Source organism: Chiloscyllium plagiosum, unplaced genomic scaffold, assembly GCF_037043375.1.
Source record: "Chiloscyllium plagiosum isolate Xiang-an unplaced genomic scaffold, Cpla_swu_hap1 HiC_scaffold_21, whole genome shotgun sequence".
NCBI classification, from domain to species: domain Eukaryota; kingdom Metazoa; phylum Chordata; class Chondrichthyes; order Orectolobiformes; family Hemiscylliidae; genus Chiloscyllium; species Chiloscyllium plagiosum.
Genome location: NW_028270159.1, coordinates 7,454,100 through 7,474,690, shown reverse-complemented (window position 1 = coordinate 7,474,690; position 20,591 = coordinate 7,454,100). Strand labels below are relative to the sequence as shown.

Here is a 20,591-nt window from a genome sequence, read left to right as displayed (position 1 = left end):
GTCATCATTGTTGAAATGCCTTTATGTGCCCTGTTTATCCTTTGCAGTATTTATCCATATTGGGATATGTTGATGCTGTTCCCCTGGCTAGAATAACTGTGTTTTTAGAAGGGATTCAATTAAATTGTAAAAGCTAAAATATACAGTGCAAATTAAGTTAAAATAAACCAGACAAAAAAAACTTTATTAGCTCTATTTTGAATGCACCATGGATGTTATTGATTTTTACCTTGTTTTCTCAGCTAGTTTGGTTTAGTTTTGTCATGAATTCATTATGACATAGTAGGAAGCCATTGACTCCATGCCACCTTTCTGCACAATAATCCAGTTAGTCCCAATCTTCTATTTTATCACCTGTGGTCCTGCAGGTTTATTTCCATGAAGTACCTGTCCAACCTCCCACTGAAATAGTTCAATGTCTCCAATATGTGGAGTAAAAACCTCCTTCATGCCCCTTGTATTTCTCATCCTTAAATTTAATGTCCCACAGTCCTGTATCATCAGCTAATGGTATTTTTTTCTTAATCTACCTTATCTCGTATTTTATTTTGTATTTAACACTTAATGCTATGTGCAGCAGTGCATTTTATAGCAATAAATTTAGTTTTGTTTCAGACAAGGCTCAGAAAGTGATGGTTCATATTCCCATTAGTCAGTCTCCTGTAGCTAGTGGTGCATATGGCATCTAATTTCTGGTATTGCTGCCTGTCTAGATTAAGATGTTTCTCTCCAATCAGAGTCTCATGTTGCTCACACTAGCAGATGGTGGGTCGTCGTTAATCATTACATTTGCCTGTTTGTATCCTCGTCATTGTATCCCAGTTGTTCAGTAAAAACTTGTACATATGTAGCATCCTTATCACATTAAATCATCCTAAAGAACTATGCACAAGTGTTGTGAAACAAATTTTTGTCCGGCTGCATTTGGACCAATGAACCAAAGCACAGTCAAATAGTAATATTTTAAGGAATGTCTTAAAGGAGGTGAGGTGGCTTGAGAAAGAATTTCCGAGCTTCATGTCCAGTCAGCTGAGCACACAGCTGCCAGTGGTGGAACAATTAAAATGGTGAGTTTCAAAGAAGCCAGATTTGGAGGAGTACAGAGAGTTCAGGGGGTCATAGGGTAGTATGAGATTAGTGTGAGGTCATGCAGGGAATCAAAAACAGGAATGATATTTGTAAAATCAAGTACTTGCCCGACCAGGTCTGATTGTTGGGTAGTGAGCACAAAGGTAACAATGGAGTTTTCTTTTTTAACAAAGTCAGTAAAGGCCTTTTAGCCTGACTCTGAACCCACTAACAGGAGGACCTGATTTACTGCTTTTAGTCTGGGCCTGACTGTTTTGGATGTGCCAACCCAGCATATTTTTTTGAAATTCATTCCTGGGATGTGGGCGTTGCTGGCTGGCCAGCATTTATTGCCCTTGAGAATGTGATGATGGGCTGCCTTCTTGAACCATTTTCCATAAAGGAAAGTTTTATTTTAACTTGTTTTTCTAATCATTGTGTTCAGCGATGTTATTACACATCTCCTGCTCAGGAGTAGGGACACCATCACCACTACAGAAAGGGGCCGCTTAAATGCTGTAGGTTTACCCACTGTGCTGTTACAGAGGGAGTTCCAGTGCTTTGACCCTGGTGTAGCTGATGGGGTCTTTTGAAGTGCGCAAACTTCATGTCGCATTGAGGTGCTCTCCCCAGGGAAGAGCTTATTGAATTTTCTCCATCTCTGAAAATGGAGAGTCTGGGTGTCATTAGTTTTCCAATTGAAATTCATAGACAAGCCAGCAGTGCAAGAATAATCCTTTCCACGCATGGACAAAATAGCCCCGGAGAACTTTAACCTCATATTAAAGAAGTTGTTAGGGTTTTGTGGGCCAGAATGTCAAGTCTGTGCATCATCCAGGGGCCACAGTTTGTGTGTCTCTAGATCATGTCGCCTGTGCAGCATCAGGCACGGTGTTATCAGGAATCTCAAGAAGGTAGCAGTCAGATTTCACATGTAGACTTTGAATCCTGGGATTTATTTTCATTAAGTATCTTTAAAATACTTAAACTTAATTATTAACAAAGACTTGAAAACCCTCGTGATGTTACCAGTTGTCGGAAGTATTTTGTGAAATGAGGCAAGTGTAATTTTACAAGGGTTGGGCATTAATGTGACTAGCCAGCATCTGACTGGCATAGCAGGATCTGAGTAGGTGCTTTATTGAATTACATGCAGTATGTTATAATTTTATTTTGGTTTTCTTTCTAGAAGCTCTACACCGTCCAGATTTTGAGTCACAAGGCCTGACCGAGGCTGCCCGGTGGAACTCCAAAGAGAACTTGCTTGCTTGCCCTAGTGAAAATGACCCCAACCTTTTTGTTGCACTGTATGACTTTGTTGCCAGCGGGGACAATACACTCAGCATAACCAAAGGTAAGAGCAGAAGGCATGCCACTAAAGAAATTGCCAAATCTGTTCCCAGTCATTGAATTTAATAAACAGCTAGAATTTACTTGAGAGGGAGCAAGTGTGGTGAAGTTGAGGGTGAGGTGGGAGAGATAGGTGGCAAGGAATGATATGAGGATGATGAACCCAAAGGAACACCTAACCTTTTGTCACTAATCCCTGCTGAAAGATATCCTGTTTTGACTAGCTGATTTTGTGATAGGGAGAAATATATAACTTATGAAGATGTTTAATAGAATTTGATTTTGCATCATTTTGTAGCAGTCTTGATTCGGCATCAAAATTTAGACCTGGACCAGTACTATCTTGTGATCTGGTTGCAATTCTTTTAAAATATGGTTCCTAAAATATTTTTGTGATGACGAATTGCTCAATAATCCAAATTGCAAATATTTTTTCCTTGCTGATTTCTGCATCTACAATAGGTGCTAGAGATGTTTTATACTCATGGGGCACGAGTGTCGCTGGCTGGTATTTATTGCATGTCCCTAGTCACCCTTCAAAAAGTGGTGTTGAGGTGCCTTCTTGAACCCCAGCAGTCCATGTGCTGCAGCTTTTATTTCTGAATACAAAAAAGACAGCTCAGCAATTCAGCATTTGCCACTTTTCTCTCCCTAATGTAACCACTTCCTTTTGTCGTCCTCCCAGATATTTCGTTGTTGACCTCCTTGGATATTGTTCACGCTTATGGACAGGCAGAAGTAGAGTCAATAGTTTGGTTTGATTTAAAAAGAAACAGAAGTTTATTTTTCTTTTTAAACAAAGGGGGATTTAGAGTCAGAGTCATGCAAATGCATTATAAAAAATAGAAAATGCAACAGGCGAATTAAAGTTCAAACCCATTCCTTATTGTTTTTTTGGAAATCATTCTACATTGAGTGAAGTATAAATCCAGCCCTAGTCTGGACTTATATATGCACTAGGTGTTTCTGATATCAGGGAATAACTGAATGGGAAGCAGAGTTTTTCCCTATTGATCAGGCATGCTTCCTGATAGGTTAGTCCAGCCATTGAGTAAGGTTGGTCAGTGGCAGTGTCTTGCCCGCACAGACTGAAGGAGATAAAAATTGGATATTTTGGCAAGGGAAGTTAGGAGTGCCTATGATTATGTATCTAAAGCCAAGATACAAAAATCTAAATCTAGAAATAAAGTGGACAATGATCATGTAGACTTAAAAAGACAACACCTGAACCATCTAAGCTGCAAAAAAAGAGTTTACTTTCGTTGTTCATTTTGTGGGCAATGTGATGCAACAGTTTGTACATTGAGACCTTTGGTAACACATTCTCTTTCTGGCAGGTGAAAAGCTTCGTGTTTTGGGCTACAACCACAATGGAGAATGGTGTGAGGCTCAGACTAAAAATGGCCAGGGCTGGGTTCCCAGCAACTATATTACACCTGTTAACAGTCTAGAGAAACACTCCTGGTACCATGGGCCAGTCTCACGCAATGCTGCAGAATACCTCCTCAGCAGTGGCATCAATGGGAGTTTTCTGGTGCGAGAGAGTGAAAGTAGCCCCGGACAAAGATCCATATCACTTCGTTATGAAGGAAGGGTATACCACTACAGGATAAACACTGCATCTGATGGGAAGGTAGGTCTTCTCTGCAGGCTGTTGACTTGCATTGACTATATTGAGAAATGTTACTGTATCTAGGTTAACAGATTATACATTCTTGTAAAGTATGCATTATTTTCATTGATCAAGGCTTTCTGGTGCCTCATGTAGCATGACCATTGGATAATTGGCATCATAGCACAGAAGGAAGATATTTGGTCTGACTGTTTCTTCAACCAGAAATGTTCCTTTCACATGAGTAGGGAGTTCCACATTCTTAGTACTGACTTGAATAAACCTAATCTAAACATACTGTGGGTGTGCCAACACCAAAATGACTTCAGTGGTTAATGAAGATGGTTTAGCATTGCACTCTTAAAGGCAGTTAGAGATGTGCAATAACCTCCGGTTTTGCTAGTAATAGTCATATCCCATTAGTAAGTCTAACTAGACTTTGGTAAGGTCTGCTGAATCCCTATTGGATTTATTGGTCACTGTCTTAATTTGCAGCTACTGGTTTTGGTTTCCTTTTTTTAATGGCATTATTAACCGATATTTCTATTTTCAATCACTTGTGTATCTGTACCTCTTCGTTCCTAAATTCCATTTAGACTCCTTTTTCAAGCAATATGTGATTTCTTTATTCTTCAACCAAACAGCACCACCTCCCATTTAGCAATATCGAAATTAATTTGCTAATTGCTAGCCAATTCTGTAAGTTTATTAATAATATTGTTTCTTCCTTCCTTTATTTTAACCACATCCTTGTTTGGTGTCTGTGGGTTTGCTAGACGAAAGAAAGTCAACATCAAAAAATCTGTTTTACATGAATGCACTTCAAGTACAAACATATTCCTTTCATCCTTACCTTTGTAGATGTTATCAAATAAAATTTTTAGAAACTATTTGTTTTTTCTTTAGGAATGTATGCAAGAGTCTGCATATGGTTATCTTTTTGTTACAATTGAAACTTTATTGCTGGAACAGCACAGCAGGTCAGGCAGCATCCAGGGAACAGGAGATTTGACGTTTCGGGCACAGGCCCTTCTTCAGGAATCCTGTGCCCGAAACGTCGAATCTCCTGTTCCCTGGATGCTGCCTGACCTGCTGTGCTGTTCCAGCAATAAAGTTTCAACTTTGATCTCCAGCATCTGCAGACCTCACTTTCTCCTTTTTGTTACAATTCCCTTGGCTTGAGATATTGTTTTACAACACAATGTTCAAAAATATATAAACTTTTATGTTAATAAAAGGAAAACTTTAGACCCTGAGTCATATTCGAATTGTTACATCATAGCTTCTGTTAACCTGTCAATTTGGAGCTCTTTCCTCATAGGTTTATATGTGCTGGGGGGGGCATTTGTATCTTTTAGGACAACTGTAACTTGCTTTTAGTTAAACAGGATACAGAGAAAAGGTGTGTAAGTGCTCTAGAGGTACAAACCAACCTGGACTGACATAAGTGGAACAATTGTGAGGGGATAAATGGCCTCTTCCTGCGTTTAATATACAGCAAATTTTGTTTTAATTGGCATCTAATGAATCTGCACGCTTGATAGACCAGCAAAAATTAGATGCCTGATACTGGAAGTTCACTGTGTTATCGTGATCTCTGCGATGTCCAAGTAGTTAGTGGAGGGTGTGAGTGGGAAGCCTCTCTACCATTATGTTTATTTAAGTTTTATTTAAGCTATTATTTAAGTGATCTATACTGTAAATAAAATATTAACACTGCTGTGTATAACCTCTGTATTACATTTCCATTACGTTGTGTCTGCTTTTACATTGATTATGTGGGCCTCTTGGTCAACTGGAATATTTGTGCCAGTTAGTAAAAAGCTTGCTGTCTTTGTATTACTCATTCAAATTAAAACAGATTAAATTAAATTAGTTGTCATAAGAACACTTTAAAACAGCCAGACCCAAGTGCTATTAGTTTGCTGCTGGCTTTGTAATTAATTGCTGTGATATCCCAATGCATGTTGAAAAGCACAATCCCACATTTTTGCTGGCTGTATTGCTGAACTGACAAACCTGAAGGAACATGCTTTTCTTTTCCTGGGTTCTGTTCTGTAATTTAAGGCACATTCTGTACAAAGATTTGTTCCAAATTTTTTTTAAACTCCTTGGAATTTCTGGGATGTTTAACATCCTGAATGTTGCTGACGCCCTACCTAGACCATGTAGGGAGCTGCTCATTAGAGTCACAATGCAAGTATCCACCCACATAAACGTTGACTATGAAAAGTTGCCGAAGGTCTTTTTCTTTCACTCTGGTTAAAATCCTCAATTTAAGTGTCTGGCGAGTAGCTTAACAATGCTGTGAACAGCTTTACTAAAAAGACGCTAAGATAAAACCAAAAACTCTGAATGCTGAAGATCTGAAACAAAAACAGAAATTGCTGACAGAACTCAGGTCTGGCAGTACCTGTGGGAGAAAGCAGAGTTAAAATTTTGAGTCAGTGACTCTTCATCACAATTTCTGTCTTCGTTACTAAAAAGGCAACCACATACGAAATCAGGAATATACAATGTGTTTCATTTTGGTAAGACAGACCAGGGCAGGACTTCCAAAATTAATGATAGGGTTCTAGGGAAGGTTGTTGAACTGAGATACCTAGGCAGATACGCAGTTCCTTGAAAGTGGAGTCACAGGTAGACAGGGTGGTGAAGAAGGCATTTGTCACAGTTGCCTCCATCGGTCAGAGCACTGAGTACGGGAGTTGGGGTGTCATATTACAGCTATACAAGACACTGGTAAGGCCACCTTTGGAGTGCTGTGGTCTCAACAATTGATAATCTATAGTAAAGACTTAAACAAAGATTTGGAATGTAATATCTCGACATTTGTTGGCTATACAAAACTTGGCAGAAATTTAACTTGTGAGAAGGACATGGACTGCAAGGAGAAATATGCAGGTTTGGCAAGCAGGTAACAAGATAGTAGACGTAATGTGGGGAATGTGCAGTTAGTCATATTGGTTGTCAGACTAGAAAAGCAGAATATTTAAAAGGTGTAAAACTTGAAAATATTGGTCTTCAGGTAGAATGGATATGCTTACACTACGAACATGCAGGTAAGTTAATACACGGTTACAGCAAATAGCTAGGGAGGCAGTTCGCATGTTTGCTTATATTGCAAGGAGATAGGAATACAAACAGTTTGCTTACAGTTGTTCAGGCCTTTGGTGAGATCAGCACTCAGTGCAATTTGAACAGATCTGGCAACTCAACACTGGGCATACTCAGATCTGGCCCTAACACAATCTGCACCCTCATGGCTCAGCATATTCCCCCAATCTACAATTATTATCAAACCAGAGAATCAGGTCTGGTTCAATGAAGCATGTAAGAGGTCAGGCCCAAAGGAGAACCAGCATGTGCAAAAATAAGGGGTCAATCTGATCAAGACACAAAAACAGGACTACAAGCATGCCACACTGAAAAGCAGCAAGTGATATTCCGAGCTAAATGATTCCCGCTAAATGATTCCACAATCGATAGTCAGATCTAAGTTCTGCATTCCTGCCACACCCAGTTGTAAATGGTGGTGAACAATTAAGCAACTTACTGGAGGAGGAGGCTCTGCAAACATCCCTATATAATGGGATATGAAAATAACGAGTGCTCAACCATCTTCAGTCAGAAGTACCAAGTAGGCGATCCATCTTGGCCTCGTGCAGAGATGCCTAATATTACTGACGCCAATCTGTATCTAGTTTGTGTCACTGTGATATCGAAAAAGGTACTGGATATTACAAAGACTGGTTTATGTGGTTTCTTTCCAGCAATCGTACATGCTCTAGAACCTGTCGCTCCTTGAGGATAGACAAGTCCCCCGGGCCTGACGGGATATATCCTAGGATTATGTGGGAAGCAAGAGAGGAAATTGCAGTACCGTTGGCAATGATCTTCTCGTCTTCACTGGCAACGGGGGTGGTACCAGGGGACTGGAGAGTAGCGAATGTTGTGCCCCTGTTCAAAAAAGGGAATAGGGATAACCCCGGGAATTACAGGCCTGTTAGTCTTACTTCTGTGGTAGGCAAAGTAATGGAAAGGGTACTGAGGGATAGGATTTATGAGTATCTGGAAAGACACTGCTTGATTAGGGACAGCCAGCACGGATTTGTGAAGGGTAGGTCTTGCCTTACAAGTCTTATTGAATTCTTCGAGGAGGTGACCAAGCATGTGGATGAGGGAAGAGCAGTGGATGTAGTGTACATGGATTTTAGTAAGGCATTTGATAAGGTTCCGCATGGTAGGCTTATGCGGAAAGTCAGGAGGCATGGGATAGAGGGAAATTTGGCCAATTGGATAGAAAACTGGCTAACCGGTCGAAGTCAGAGAGTGGTGGTAGATGGTAAATATTCAGCCTGGAGCCCAGTTACAAGTGGAGTTCCGCAGGGATCAGTTCTGGGTCCTCTGCTGTTTGTAATTTTTATTAATGACTTAGATGAGGGAGTCGAAGGGTGGGTCAGTAAATTTGCAGATGATACGAAGATAGGTGGAGTTGTGGACAGTGAGGAGGGCTGTTGTCGGCTGCAGAGGGACTTAGATATGATGCAGAGCTGGGCTGAGGAGTGGCAGATGGAGTTCAACCCTGCCAAGTGTGAGGTTGTCCATTTTGGAAGAACAAATAAGAATGCGGAATACAGGGTTAATGGTCGGGTTCTTAGTGAGGTGGAGGAACAGAGGGATCTTGGGGTCTATGTACATAGATCTTTGAAGGTTGCCACTCAGGTGGATAGAGTTTGTAAGAAGGCCTATGGAGTATTATCGTTCATTAGCAGAGGGATTGAATTCAAGAGTCGTGAAGTGATGTTGCAGCTGTACAGGACTTTGGTTAGGCCACAGTTGGAGTACTGTGTGCAGTTCTGGTCGCCTCACTTTAGGAAAGATGTGGAAGCTTTGGAGAGGGTGCAGAGAAGATTTACCAGGATGTTGCCTGGAATGGAGAGGAAGTCGTACGAGGATAGGTTGAGAGTTCTCGGCCTTTTCTCGTTGGAACGGCGAAGGATGAGGGGTGACTTGATAGAGGTTTATAAGATGATCAGAGGAATAGATAGAGTAGACAGTCAGAAACTTTTTCCCCGGGTACAACAGAGTGTTACAAGGGGACATAAATTTAAGGTGAAGGGTGGAAGGTATAGGGGAGATGTCAGGGGTGGGTTCTTTACCCAGAGAGTGGTGGGGGCATGGAATGCGCTGCCCGTGGGTGTGGTAGAGTCGGAATCATTGGCGACCTTTAAGCGGCATTTGGATAGGTACATGGATGGGTACTTAATCTAGGTTAGAAGTTCGGCACAACATCGTGGGCCGAAGGGCCTGTTCTGTGCTGTATTGTTCTATGTTCTATGTTCCCTTATCCAAGATGTTCCAGTATAGTTACAACATTGCATCTATCAGACAATGTGGAAAATTGTCCAGGTATGTCCTGTACATAAAAAGCAGGACAAATGTAACCCACCAATTACTGCCCCATCAGTCTGTTCTCAATCATTGATAATTGATGGAAGGTACAGGTAGACGATCCTTTATCCGAAATGCTCGGAACCAGCTGTTTTTCCAAATTCAGAATTTTACGGTTTTCAGAACAGGTGACACTTTAATGGTGAAACTTCAAAAATATCTTATCAGAGGAGCAGATTTCTAAGTAAGAACAAGCAAGTTAGTGCTTGGCCATGTCCCCCCCCATGTCGCATCTGAGTGACACTCATCGAGTAGGTGTTGACCTGGGTTAACTTTGCACGCCAAACAACCTTATTAACGAGAAAAAGACTTTTAAAAAAAAACTTTAGATTTCGGAGCTTTTCGATTTTCGGATCAAGAATTGTCTACCTGTACTATCAAGTAGCATTTGCTTATATAATAACTTGGTCACTGGTGCTCGGGTTTTGCTAGCATCGCTCAGGCCTGACTTCATTACAGCTTTAGTTCAAATATGGACAAAAGAGCTAAATTTCAAGGGTGAGGTTGGAATGATGACCCTTAAAATCAAGTCTGCATTTGACTAAGTGTAGCATCAAGGAACCCCAGTAAAAATAGTCAGTGGGATTCAAAAGGAAAGCACTCTGGCTGGGGTTATAACTGGGACAAAGGAAGATAATATTGTTGGAGGCCTGTCAAATCTGCTGCATGGCATCTGTGCAGGAGTTCCTGTGGGCTGGGGACAGTACCATATCATCATCAGCTCCTTCAGCAATGACCTTTCCTTCGTCATAAGATCAGATTTGGGGATGTTCACTGATAAAAACACAACATTTAAAGAATTCTCAACTACTCGAGTGCTGCAGGAAACTCATGCAGTAAGATGTGGGCAATCTCCAGATTTGGGGTGACAAGTGTTAGGAAGGTGTAGGTGTACTGTACCTTTGAGAGATAGGAAGCTGGCAAGCACTAAAAGCACAGTGTGCTAAACAATTTAAAAATGTAACATTTGGCTGACACAAATAGCTGGTGATGTGTTGCCATGGTACAAAAACATATTCAAATTTGGTCAATCAGTTTAAATTGTGCCCCAGAGACCAAAATCCAATCAAATTTGAATTTTACTGTTTTAGATAACATCAAACCAATGAAATGATCCAATGTTTTGGGTATAAAACAAGATATTTTGAACAGTTAGAGGGAGAACAGCAAAGAGCACCCACAAGTAAAGACTGCCAGCAGAATTGCTCTCTGAAAGGTACCTGTCCATAAGTAATTTGTGCCGCAGAAGATTAAAACCGACCTAGAGAAATCTACAGAGAAGGTTCAGCATCCGAAGACTGGTTTTGAAATTGATTTGCCGTAAATTTGAGGAAATTTATCAGACCAGTATTGTGGAGTAGGAGGTAAAAGATAGGCTTAAGAGAAAGGAGTTGTGATTTTAATGTTCTTTGTTAGACTTAAAAAAACTTAATTTTTACATTAAATAGTGAAATCTGGGATATTCTTTGCCTCTCGAAATTTAAAAGATTATGGCCCTCGGTGAGCTACTCTGTGTGTCGGGTTTAAGTTAGAGGGGTTTACCCCGTGTCGTAACACAAGTGACAGGTAAATTTGGTGCCACTTAAGTGCTAGGCAAAGACTAGGCTAAGCAACCGAGAAGCTAACCATAGCCACTTGACATTCAGTAGCATTACCATCTTTGAATCCCCCACTACCAACGTCCTGGAGGGTTACCATTGACCAGAAACTCAACTGGATTTGCCATATAAATACTTTGGCTACAAGAGCAAGAGATTTGGATTTGATTTACCTGTTGTCCAATCAGCATTGTGTCATCAGAAGCCATTAGAAGATATCTAATTAAACACAACGACATCCTGTAGAACTGATGGAAAACATTTATGAATTTCTTTTTGCACCTCTGAGCAGCCCATCTGCAATGATTTATTTTGAAAGTGCAGCAACTGTTAATGAAGCCCGTGCAAAACAGGCAAGCAAACTGCCGCACAAAAATGAAACGGTGCAACACACATGCACACATAATGGACCTTTTGGACAGAAGCTGTCACGTATCTCATTTAAACAAGACAACAAAATACACCTTCCCTTTGTGTAAGGCTGTCTCCATTGCAAAAACAAATAGTGTCCAAACTATCCAGCTCATGAAGCACAGACAGTTCAGTTCTCCTTATATCGGTTTGACCTACTTTGAATTTCTTCTGTCTGTTTAGGGTGGAGCTGCCTTGTTGATGCATAAATCCTAATTCACCTAATATCTGTTTCATTAGTAATGTGGAATGTACGATTTAACTGGAACAAGATTTAAGCTTTGTGCCCAGTAATCTCTAAGGTTTGTAGCTAAGGTGTCCCAAAAGACCAAAGTGCTGGGACTTTCAGATGATTTATTAGAGTGAGGTTTTAAGCCATGGCTTGCTTGAGACACAGTACAAGTCAGACCGACATGACCCAAGCAAGCTAGGTTCACTTTGCCGAATGATGACAAGTGAACTAATATTTTTTCTGTACTTGAAGCTCAATTACAGTACCAGACAGTATAACAAGGCAAATCAAATACATGCAGGCAGAACCCGAACATCCCATTATTTTAATCACAGTTGAAACTGGATATAAACTATTTAATTTAGGAGTGTTCTAAGTAGGCAAAGCGCCTAGACAGGAAGAAAATCTAATTCGTGCTTGGAAAAGTCTTTCTTGCGAGTAAGCATTTTGTTATAGTCAGATCCAGGAAGTAATATTATTGCATAGTTTTAAAGAAATTTGATCTTAGTTCTGATGTATCTAGTTATTTGTATCTAGAACTTTAGAGTAAATAGTTGAGTTTTTAGAAGAAGCAATGGCATCATTTGATTATTCATGATTTAACAAAGTAGATGTATAGAAATTAAGGTGAGAAGGGCATTAAATAAGCAGCAAATACTGTAAATCTCAAACAAATTAGATTCAGATGTTGCTTTGCTGAAATTACCCTTTATTTCTCAATCTCAACAGGTAATATTTTGGAATGGAAATTCAGTTTTGAGGTTTTCTTTGTGTTCAGTTCAGTCTTGTGGCTGCAGCTTTTTAATAAAGTTTCTCAGTATTCAGACCTAGAATCGGCCATTCATTTCATTGAAACATCGTGAAGGAGTAATGTTTATTAATTTTACTTGGTTACTGCTTTTGCTGCCTGTAGTTTAAGGGAAATTGTCTTTTGGGATAGAGTTTTCCTGCCATGCATAGTTGCTGGGTCAGAACTCCGAGGCTCCCTATCTAGCGGCACTGTGGATGTACCTTCATCAGAGACTGCAGCGGCTCAAGAAGGTGGCACATCACCTTTTCAAGGGCAGTTAGATATGGCTAATAATAACTGCCCTGCCAGAGATGCTAATATCCTATGGATAGCTGAAGGAAAGATATATCAGGAGTGACTGCATTTTGTGTAAAGCTCTATGCTTCGCCTCTATATCTGGAAGGCACATCACTGCTGTTTTGATGCTGAGAGGGGCTATTAAGATCTGTTTGAAGATCAAATTTCACCTCAAGGTGTCATGGCCTGTCAGGTACTGATCCTAAGATGATCATGTGAATGACACATCCATCCAACTAACCTAAAATGGGAATGGAGGAATGAGGAACGTTTTCAAGGAGAAAAATTGCTGGTGGGAAGCAGTGTTTGAATTTGATCACTCTTGCCCCATAATGATTTTTTTTTTGTTTTATTAATGTTTTTAAAATTGAAAAGTTTTGCTCAAACCATCCACAGCAAACATTGAAACAATAAAAAAATTGCTGGAGAAACTTAACAGGTCTGGCAGCATTTGTGCAGAGAAAACAGTTGATGTTTTGAATCTGGTGATCTTTCTTCAGAACCCAGTGAATGTTGATTTGTGATTTCAACAAATTGATCCTGGACCTCCTTTTAGTACAATATATTAAACTTAGCTACTGGAAGAAACCCCAAATCTATTCCACCACAGGCTACTCTTCAATATATTCATGTTGAAATTGCCAAGTGGGCGAAGAGATTCAGGATCTCCGAATTCTGGATGTTGAATGGAGCAGAATGAATTACTTCTGTCCAAAATTTAGAGCTTCGTAACTATTCAGCTCAGATATCCTGAAGTATATCTCAGTATTTCATTTGTATTTTCTCTTCAAATATCTATGTTAGGGTACAGAAATAAAATGTGACTGTTGACACTGTGAAGGATTGGGTTATAGCAAAGACAAAACAGTTGCTGTCAAGTGGTGGAACTCGTTCAGATGTACTCTCTTTCTCTTCCTTCTCCACATGCTCGTTCAAAATATGCATGTTATTCTCTATAATCCGAATGATGCTTGATTCAGCCACTGACCATGCAAACACAGATAAGATGTCAGCACTGATTGCACTCCTTCCCAAACTCTGGGCACGTGATAGTGTCGGAAATGCCAGCAGAGTTGCCAGTATTATTGAAATATAGAAAATGGCAGCAGGAGTAGGTCATTTGGCTCTTTGAGCCTGTTCTAGCATTCAATATGATTGTGCCTGATCATTCATATCTTTCAGAGCAAATTACTGCAGATGTTGGAATCTGTACTGAAAACAACCAATATTGGAGATTACAACAGGTCATCCACTGAGAGAGAGCAAGCTGACGTTTCAAATGTAAATGAGTCTTCTGACCAAGTTTTATTTAAATTTTAAATCGGGCAGTTTGACTCTAATTGGGAAAGACATTCTCCTGAGAAATGGACCAGAGAATGGTTGTCACCTGTTTTGTTGCATTGAAATAGACACATGGCGTATAGAGGGCAAAAGTGAGGACTGCAGAAACTAGAAATTAGAGTCAAGAGTGTGGTACTGGAAAGCACAGCAGGTCAGGCAGCATCCAAGGAGCAGGTGAATCGGCGTTTCAGGCCGAAATGTCGATTTTTTTTTTTTTCCCCTGCTCCTGTATATTGAGAGTGTGTCTGGAAAAATAATACAGTCTTGTATATTAATATATGTAGCTTTCAGTTGACACGTATTTCTCTTAGCAAACTTGACTGACAAATCTAAATTAGTTAGCAATGGAATTCTTCATAATGTTTGGATAGTTTAGCACCTGCTGTGCAGTTGCAGAGTCACAGATAGGATGCTGTGTTGTGAGTCTTGCGAGTGTGGTTAGGTTGGATACAGTCAGTACTTTGTTGTGAAAAACTGCAAGATTAATCATTTGATATGATTCACCAGTCTTTGGGGTGGTATGTCTACATACCTGGCCTGACGAGGGCAGTGAAATTATTGTATCATATTACATATATAAACATTCATTTGGCTTGACAGCATCATCCTGTTAGTGGTGAACACCACTGGTTGCAATAGTGCAGTAACAGTGTGAAACAGCTAGTTCCACCTATTGCTCAACTGTAGAAGTACTAGTGCCTCCTCTATGGCAATACCTCTACCAACCACTTGCCAACCTATCAACACCGTCTCCTCTCATCATCTAAATGTTTTCCCTTTGGCTTTGGTGTTCCTGCAAACTGTCGAGACAAAAAGTTTTGGCGAAATGTCTTTTTTTTTGAGCAATATCTGGAAGGTAATAGGATAAGATCTTTTCAGCTGAATTTACCTTTCCTTAGTTCAAGAGATAGAGAAACCAGTTGTAGTGAGTCATTGCTCGGTTAGTGAGACCATTACCTCTCGAGTCATAAGTTGTGCGACAAAGCCCACTCCAAATTAAACTCCAGGTTGACTCTTGCTGTGCTATCCTGAAGGAGTACAGCATTTTCAGGTGCAGCCTTTTGGGTGAAACATTAAATGCCATGCCCCACCTGCCCTTGTAAATGGGTTTCCAAGGACCTCTAGGCATAGTTCGTCAAAGCAGGTGGGTTCTCCCCGTCCTCTTGGATCGATATTTATCTCTCAGTAAACATCACTAGAACAGTTTATCTGCTCATTATCATGGTGCTGTTTGTGGGAGTTTGTTGTGTATAAATTGAAAACAGTCTTTCCAACATTACAGCTGGGACTGTACTTCCAAAATGTATCTTATTGGCTGTAAGTGCATTGAATGTTGAATGTCCTGAGGTTGTGAAAAAAGCTGTGGAAATGCAAATCTTTATTTATTCACCTCAATGACTGAAATGAGCAAACTCAGCACAGACCTGTAGTTGAACCTGGCCGACAGTCTGAATAGTTCAGAAGACTGTATTTGAAATGTTGAGACAGCTGGAGGTGGGTGGTGGTGGGGGGAGGTTGTCTCTGCCTCTATGTTATTGTATTAGTAAACAGGAAATCCCAGATTTCAACCTCTGCTTGCTGTAAGTGATCTATGTGTTGTGCATGCAATATATTGATATTTTCTTTATCCTTCAATAAAGAATTAAGTCATGCACCCTGGCACCAACTGCTAGTGCTAGATTTTCAGATTCGATGTGCCATCTAATGATGCTACCCATGTTAGCAAAAATTAAAGTTGCTGTTAAACAAATAAACTGCACAGATTTTGAGTGATGATGTTTGATCAGGAGGCCAAGAAAATGTTTCAGTATACTTCAGGAACCACCATCACGGATATGAAATAGCAATTGGAACTGAGATGCAAATAAAATTGAGGTTTCCATTAACAAGAAAGATTGTTGAATCACTCCCTTGGAAAGCTTTTCCTTGTTGTTTTGAAAAAGTGCTGCGTGAAAATAAACTGCACCCAGTTAACCAAATTGGAATTTTGCATTTTCAGTCCGTTGGTGGAAGTGTTGACTTATTTGTGGCCATATTGCTGTCAAGTTGAACTCTATGGTCTATGACATGTGCATCAAAGAGAACTTCTTGGTGCATCTTTTGAAAAGAAAAAAAGTCTTGTATTTCTGCAGCACCTTTCCAGATGACCCTGAAGTGCTTCTCAGTTAATCAAGTACTTTTAAAATGTAATTCCTATTGTAGGAATTTTGGGCAATGCTTTGGGCTATTTTAGCATATGTGCAGTTAAATTGCAGATTCTGTCTAACCAGAAATGATGATGTATGTGACTAACAGCACGTGCCAGATCTGAATGGTCTTTTTGTAATTGCTGACAGGAAATACTGCAGGAAATCCCAATATTGAAATAAACTGAATTCATTGTTGCTGTATGACTATAAAAGTAATGCCAAAGTCCTCCTTCAACTAATGCAATAGAATCCTGAAACTTTCTTTTAAGATGTCTTTGAAATCACTCTAAGTCTGAAGTGTCAGAATTCAAACACTTAGTGGTTGTAGTGCCTATAACATTTTATTAAAAAGCAAGTTTTACATCTAAATCATCCACATTATCTTCAAGCAAACCAAGTCAAAAAGAACTAATTTATTTAGAAGCACCTTTTAAAGCAGTGAAGCATCCCATGACTCTTCGTAGAGAGGGCAATCTGTCATTAAGCAGTAGCAGGAAAAGATTGGCCAACTGTCCAGTTAACGAGAACTTTCCTGATCACTCCCCTCTAGTATTATGATTCACATAGATTCCTCTTGTATTGTAATGTTTTTGAAATATTTTATTATTTGGTGGTGTAACTTCAAACAATATAAAATCATTGCCTCATGGAGACGCCAGAGCTTGGGTTTATTTGATAGCTGTGGATGCAGGATAGCTGGTGTCCCTGCTCCCACAGCATTGCCCCCACTATTGTGTGTGTGTGTATTTCATATACTGGACCCATGACTATCTGAATGAGAAGCTGCAGCTATGGTAGGTAGGAAAATCCTGTATTTAGTCTACCTTGTACGATGTGTATCAGCAAGAATTTCCCTTAAATGGAAGTATATTGTTATTTATGTTTTTAAGGATTATGCAAAGAAGTGAATTGAGAGAATTCCTGAGTTTAGGTCCTGACCGATTATTAGTGGCACAAACAGAGGAGCAATTGAAATTGGGGATGCCCAAGAGGCCAGAATTAGAACAACATTGAGGTCCTGAAGTGTTGTAGGGCTGAAGGATACTTCAGAGATTGGAAGTGTGAGGCCATTGAAGATTTGAAAATGGGCATGAGAAATCTTTAGCGATGTTGCTTGGGTTTGGATCTGCTTTGGATCAGTGCGCACAGTGAGAAGGAGAACAGGACTTGGTGTGAATTATGACTTGAACAGCAGAGTTTCAGTTGCTGTCCTGCGTATTGAAACTTAAGTTTGGAAGAGCAGCCGGGAGTGCATTAGAATAGGCAACTCGAGAGGTAATAACACTTCGGCAGCAAATGAGCTGACACCGGCAAAGTCAGGCAACGTTGTCAGTGAGTGTGGGGAAAGGAAATGAGTCATTGCTAGCATCCTGCTGAAAGCAGTGACCTATTCCAGCTTGATCATCAATCCATGTATGCACAATCTCTGCTTCCCCACACAACAACATTCCTGGGAGTCGGGGTGAAACCTCCTCAAACTGTTAGTATGTGATCACCTCCTGTATAAGCACAACCCAACCCAGCAAAACTAAAACAAGAAATTCTGGAAATCATGCAGCATTTGTGGAAAGAGGAATAATGTTAACATTTCAGTTCAGTGACATTTAGTGACTTAAGCCATTTTATTGGAAGAAAAGGGAAATTAAAGATCCGAATCACAGATACCTCGGGGATCTTCAGATTCACAAACTATATGGGAAGATGAAAAATATCTTATGGGGAGTGGTGGGTGGGTGGGGTGGTCTTCAGGTTGAGGGTGTGTTGAGTGGTCAGAGGGATGGTTGCTGAGGGGTGCGTGGGGTGACTACCCACTGATTGGGGAGTTATTACACATCTCTGGACAAGGTGGGCCTTAAACGTGGGCTCCCTGGCCCATGGATTCAAAATGACTGACACCATGTGAATTCTTGCGGGCTCCCTAACTAACGTTTCAAACACGTTTAAACTTACAACCTCTGATCTGTACATCCTTGCTTACCATGATCTGCTTGTACTGCTCGTAAGCAAAGCTTTTCACTGTACTTTAGTATACATGACAATAAATCAATCAATCAGAAGTAGAGGCACTGCCATTGCATCCCAATAACGTTTAATTCCTCAGAGTAGTGCCTGAGAACCAGCCATCTTCAGTTGCTTCATCAGTTACCTTCCCTCCATCATAAGCTTGAGGTTAGGATGTTTACTGACAATTTCATAGTGCAGCAAGACCTGAGGATATATAAGGCAATTGTGATTTCAACAAGGTCATCTGAATTTGGTCCGTTTGTGGCAGGGGGTACTCTCGACAGAATCTTTGGAATCCTACGTTCTTTATGTATTTGTTGAATTGTAAGCAGGATATTTCTGTTGTGGTGCTTATTAAGTGGGGAGAAGCAGAATTTTGTCACAATTGTCCTCCTTTCTGGGCAATTGACACTACTTTTACGTCTGGACAGCTCCCTCTTGAAGGTCAGGCAGCATCTGAGGAGCAGGAAAATTGACATTTCAGGATTGATGAAGGGCTTTTGCCCGAAACGTCGATTTTCCTCCTCCTCGGATGCTGCCTGACCTGCTGTGCTTTTCCAGCACCACTCTGATCTGGACTCTGGTTTCCAGCATCTGCAGTCCTCACTTTTGCCTAGCTCCCTCTTGAAGTCTACTTGAACCATAAGAAAATGTTGAAGTTGGTTTGAAAAAAAAGTATTGCATTTATAAGGTGTTTTTCCACTAATTCAGCATCTCCCAAAGCTAAAGTAGTCCATCATTGATAACAAAATGCAAATTTCGTGACCAAGTAGGATTTTGTTATATTTGTGGAGCATCCTTCCCCTGGGAAGAAAGATTTATATTGATGTAGTATCTTCCATGACTACCAGCTGTTCAAAATGCTTCATAGCCAATGAAATTCTTCAGAAGTGTGATCACTTTTGTAAAGTTGGAATTGTGGAAGCCAGTTTTCACACAGCAAGCTCCTACCAACAGCAGTGTGATAATGACCAGATACTGTGATCTGTTTGGAAGATATTGATTAAGAGATAAATACTGGGCTTAACTTCCCTGCTGTCCCTCTTTTACATCACAAGAGAACACAGATGGAACATTGGTTTAATGATTCATGCAAGGTAACACCTCCCTCAGTGCTAGTGTGGAGCGTCAACTTTGTTTTTTAAGGTATTCTCAGAATCTAGAGTGGGATTTGAACCCCACGCTGCATGACTCGAAAGCAGTGGTGCAACCAGCTGAGCACAGCTGACTTTCAAAATCTGAATTACTTGTTTGCTTTCTTTGTGCCTTCAGCCTGAAAATGGATTTGGCACTAGCAGGAATTACTTTTGTAGCCCTTTTAGAACTCTTTAAAATGGCTTTAAATATTTCAGTGGTGTTACCAAAGTTCAGGTTGGCCTGGAGGAGTTGCTGAAATGTGTGAAACTGAAATAATTGTTAAATTCTTCCCACATCCTCAACCAGTGATTCAGTGATCACTCACTGTCTTCTTCCACCTTGAACTTGGTTTCAGTTCCAGTCAGTTATCTGTTATTGTGAGCTAACACTTTGAGAGTAATGCAAAAGACTGGAGAGGAATCTCTTAAGTGTGTACAAGAATTTTTTTCTGATTCAGTATGTGGATATACCTACTAGAGAAGGTGCAAAACTTGACCTACTCTTGGGAAATAAGGCAGGGCAGGTGAGTGAGGTGTCAGTGGGGGAGCACTTTGGGGCCAGCGACCATAATTCTATTAGTTTGAAAATAATGATGGAAAAGGATAGACCAGATTTAAAAGTTGAAGTTCTAAATTAGAGGAAGGTTAATTTCGACTGTATTAGGCAAGAACTTTCAAAAGCTGATTGGGGGCAGATGTTCGCAGGTAAAGGGACGGCTGGAAAATGGGAAGCCTTCAGAAATGAGATAACAAGAATCCAGAGAAAGTATATTCCTGTCAGGGTGAAAGGAAAGGCTGGTAGATGTAGGGAATGCTGGATGACTAAAGAAATTGAGGGTTTGGTTAAGAAAAAGAAGGAAGCACATGTCAGGTGTAGACAGGATAGATCGAGTGAATCCTTAGAAAAGTATAAAGGCAATAGGAGTGTACTTAAGAGGGAAGTCAGGAAGGCAAAAAGGGGACATGAGATAGCTTTGGCAAATAGAATTAAGCAGAATCCAAAAGGTTTTTACAAATATATTAAGGATAAAAGGTAACTAGGGAGAGAATAGGGCCCCTCAAAGATCAGCAAGGTGACCTTTGTGTAGAGCCGCAGGAGATGGGGGAGA

The 20,591-nt window shown here is 40.3% G+C and overlaps 1 protein-coding gene across 2 annotated transcripts in view; it reads left to right on the top strand.

Moving 5' to 3' along the window:
• Window positions 1-20,591, top strand: part of abl1 (ABL proto-oncogene 1, non-receptor tyrosine kinase) — a 193,034-nt gene that overhangs the window by 105,143 nt on the left and 67,300 nt on the right. For both annotated transcript variants that reach the window (XM_087998209.1, XM_043720556.2), the window contains exons 2-3: window positions 2,258-2,422; window positions 3,756-4,051. In XM_087998209.1, coding sequence (XP_087854335.1) covers window positions 2,258-2,422; window positions 3,756-4,051 — 461 coding nt within the window. The remainder of the gene's footprint in view (window positions 1-2,257; window positions 2,423-3,755; window positions 4,052-20,591) is intronic.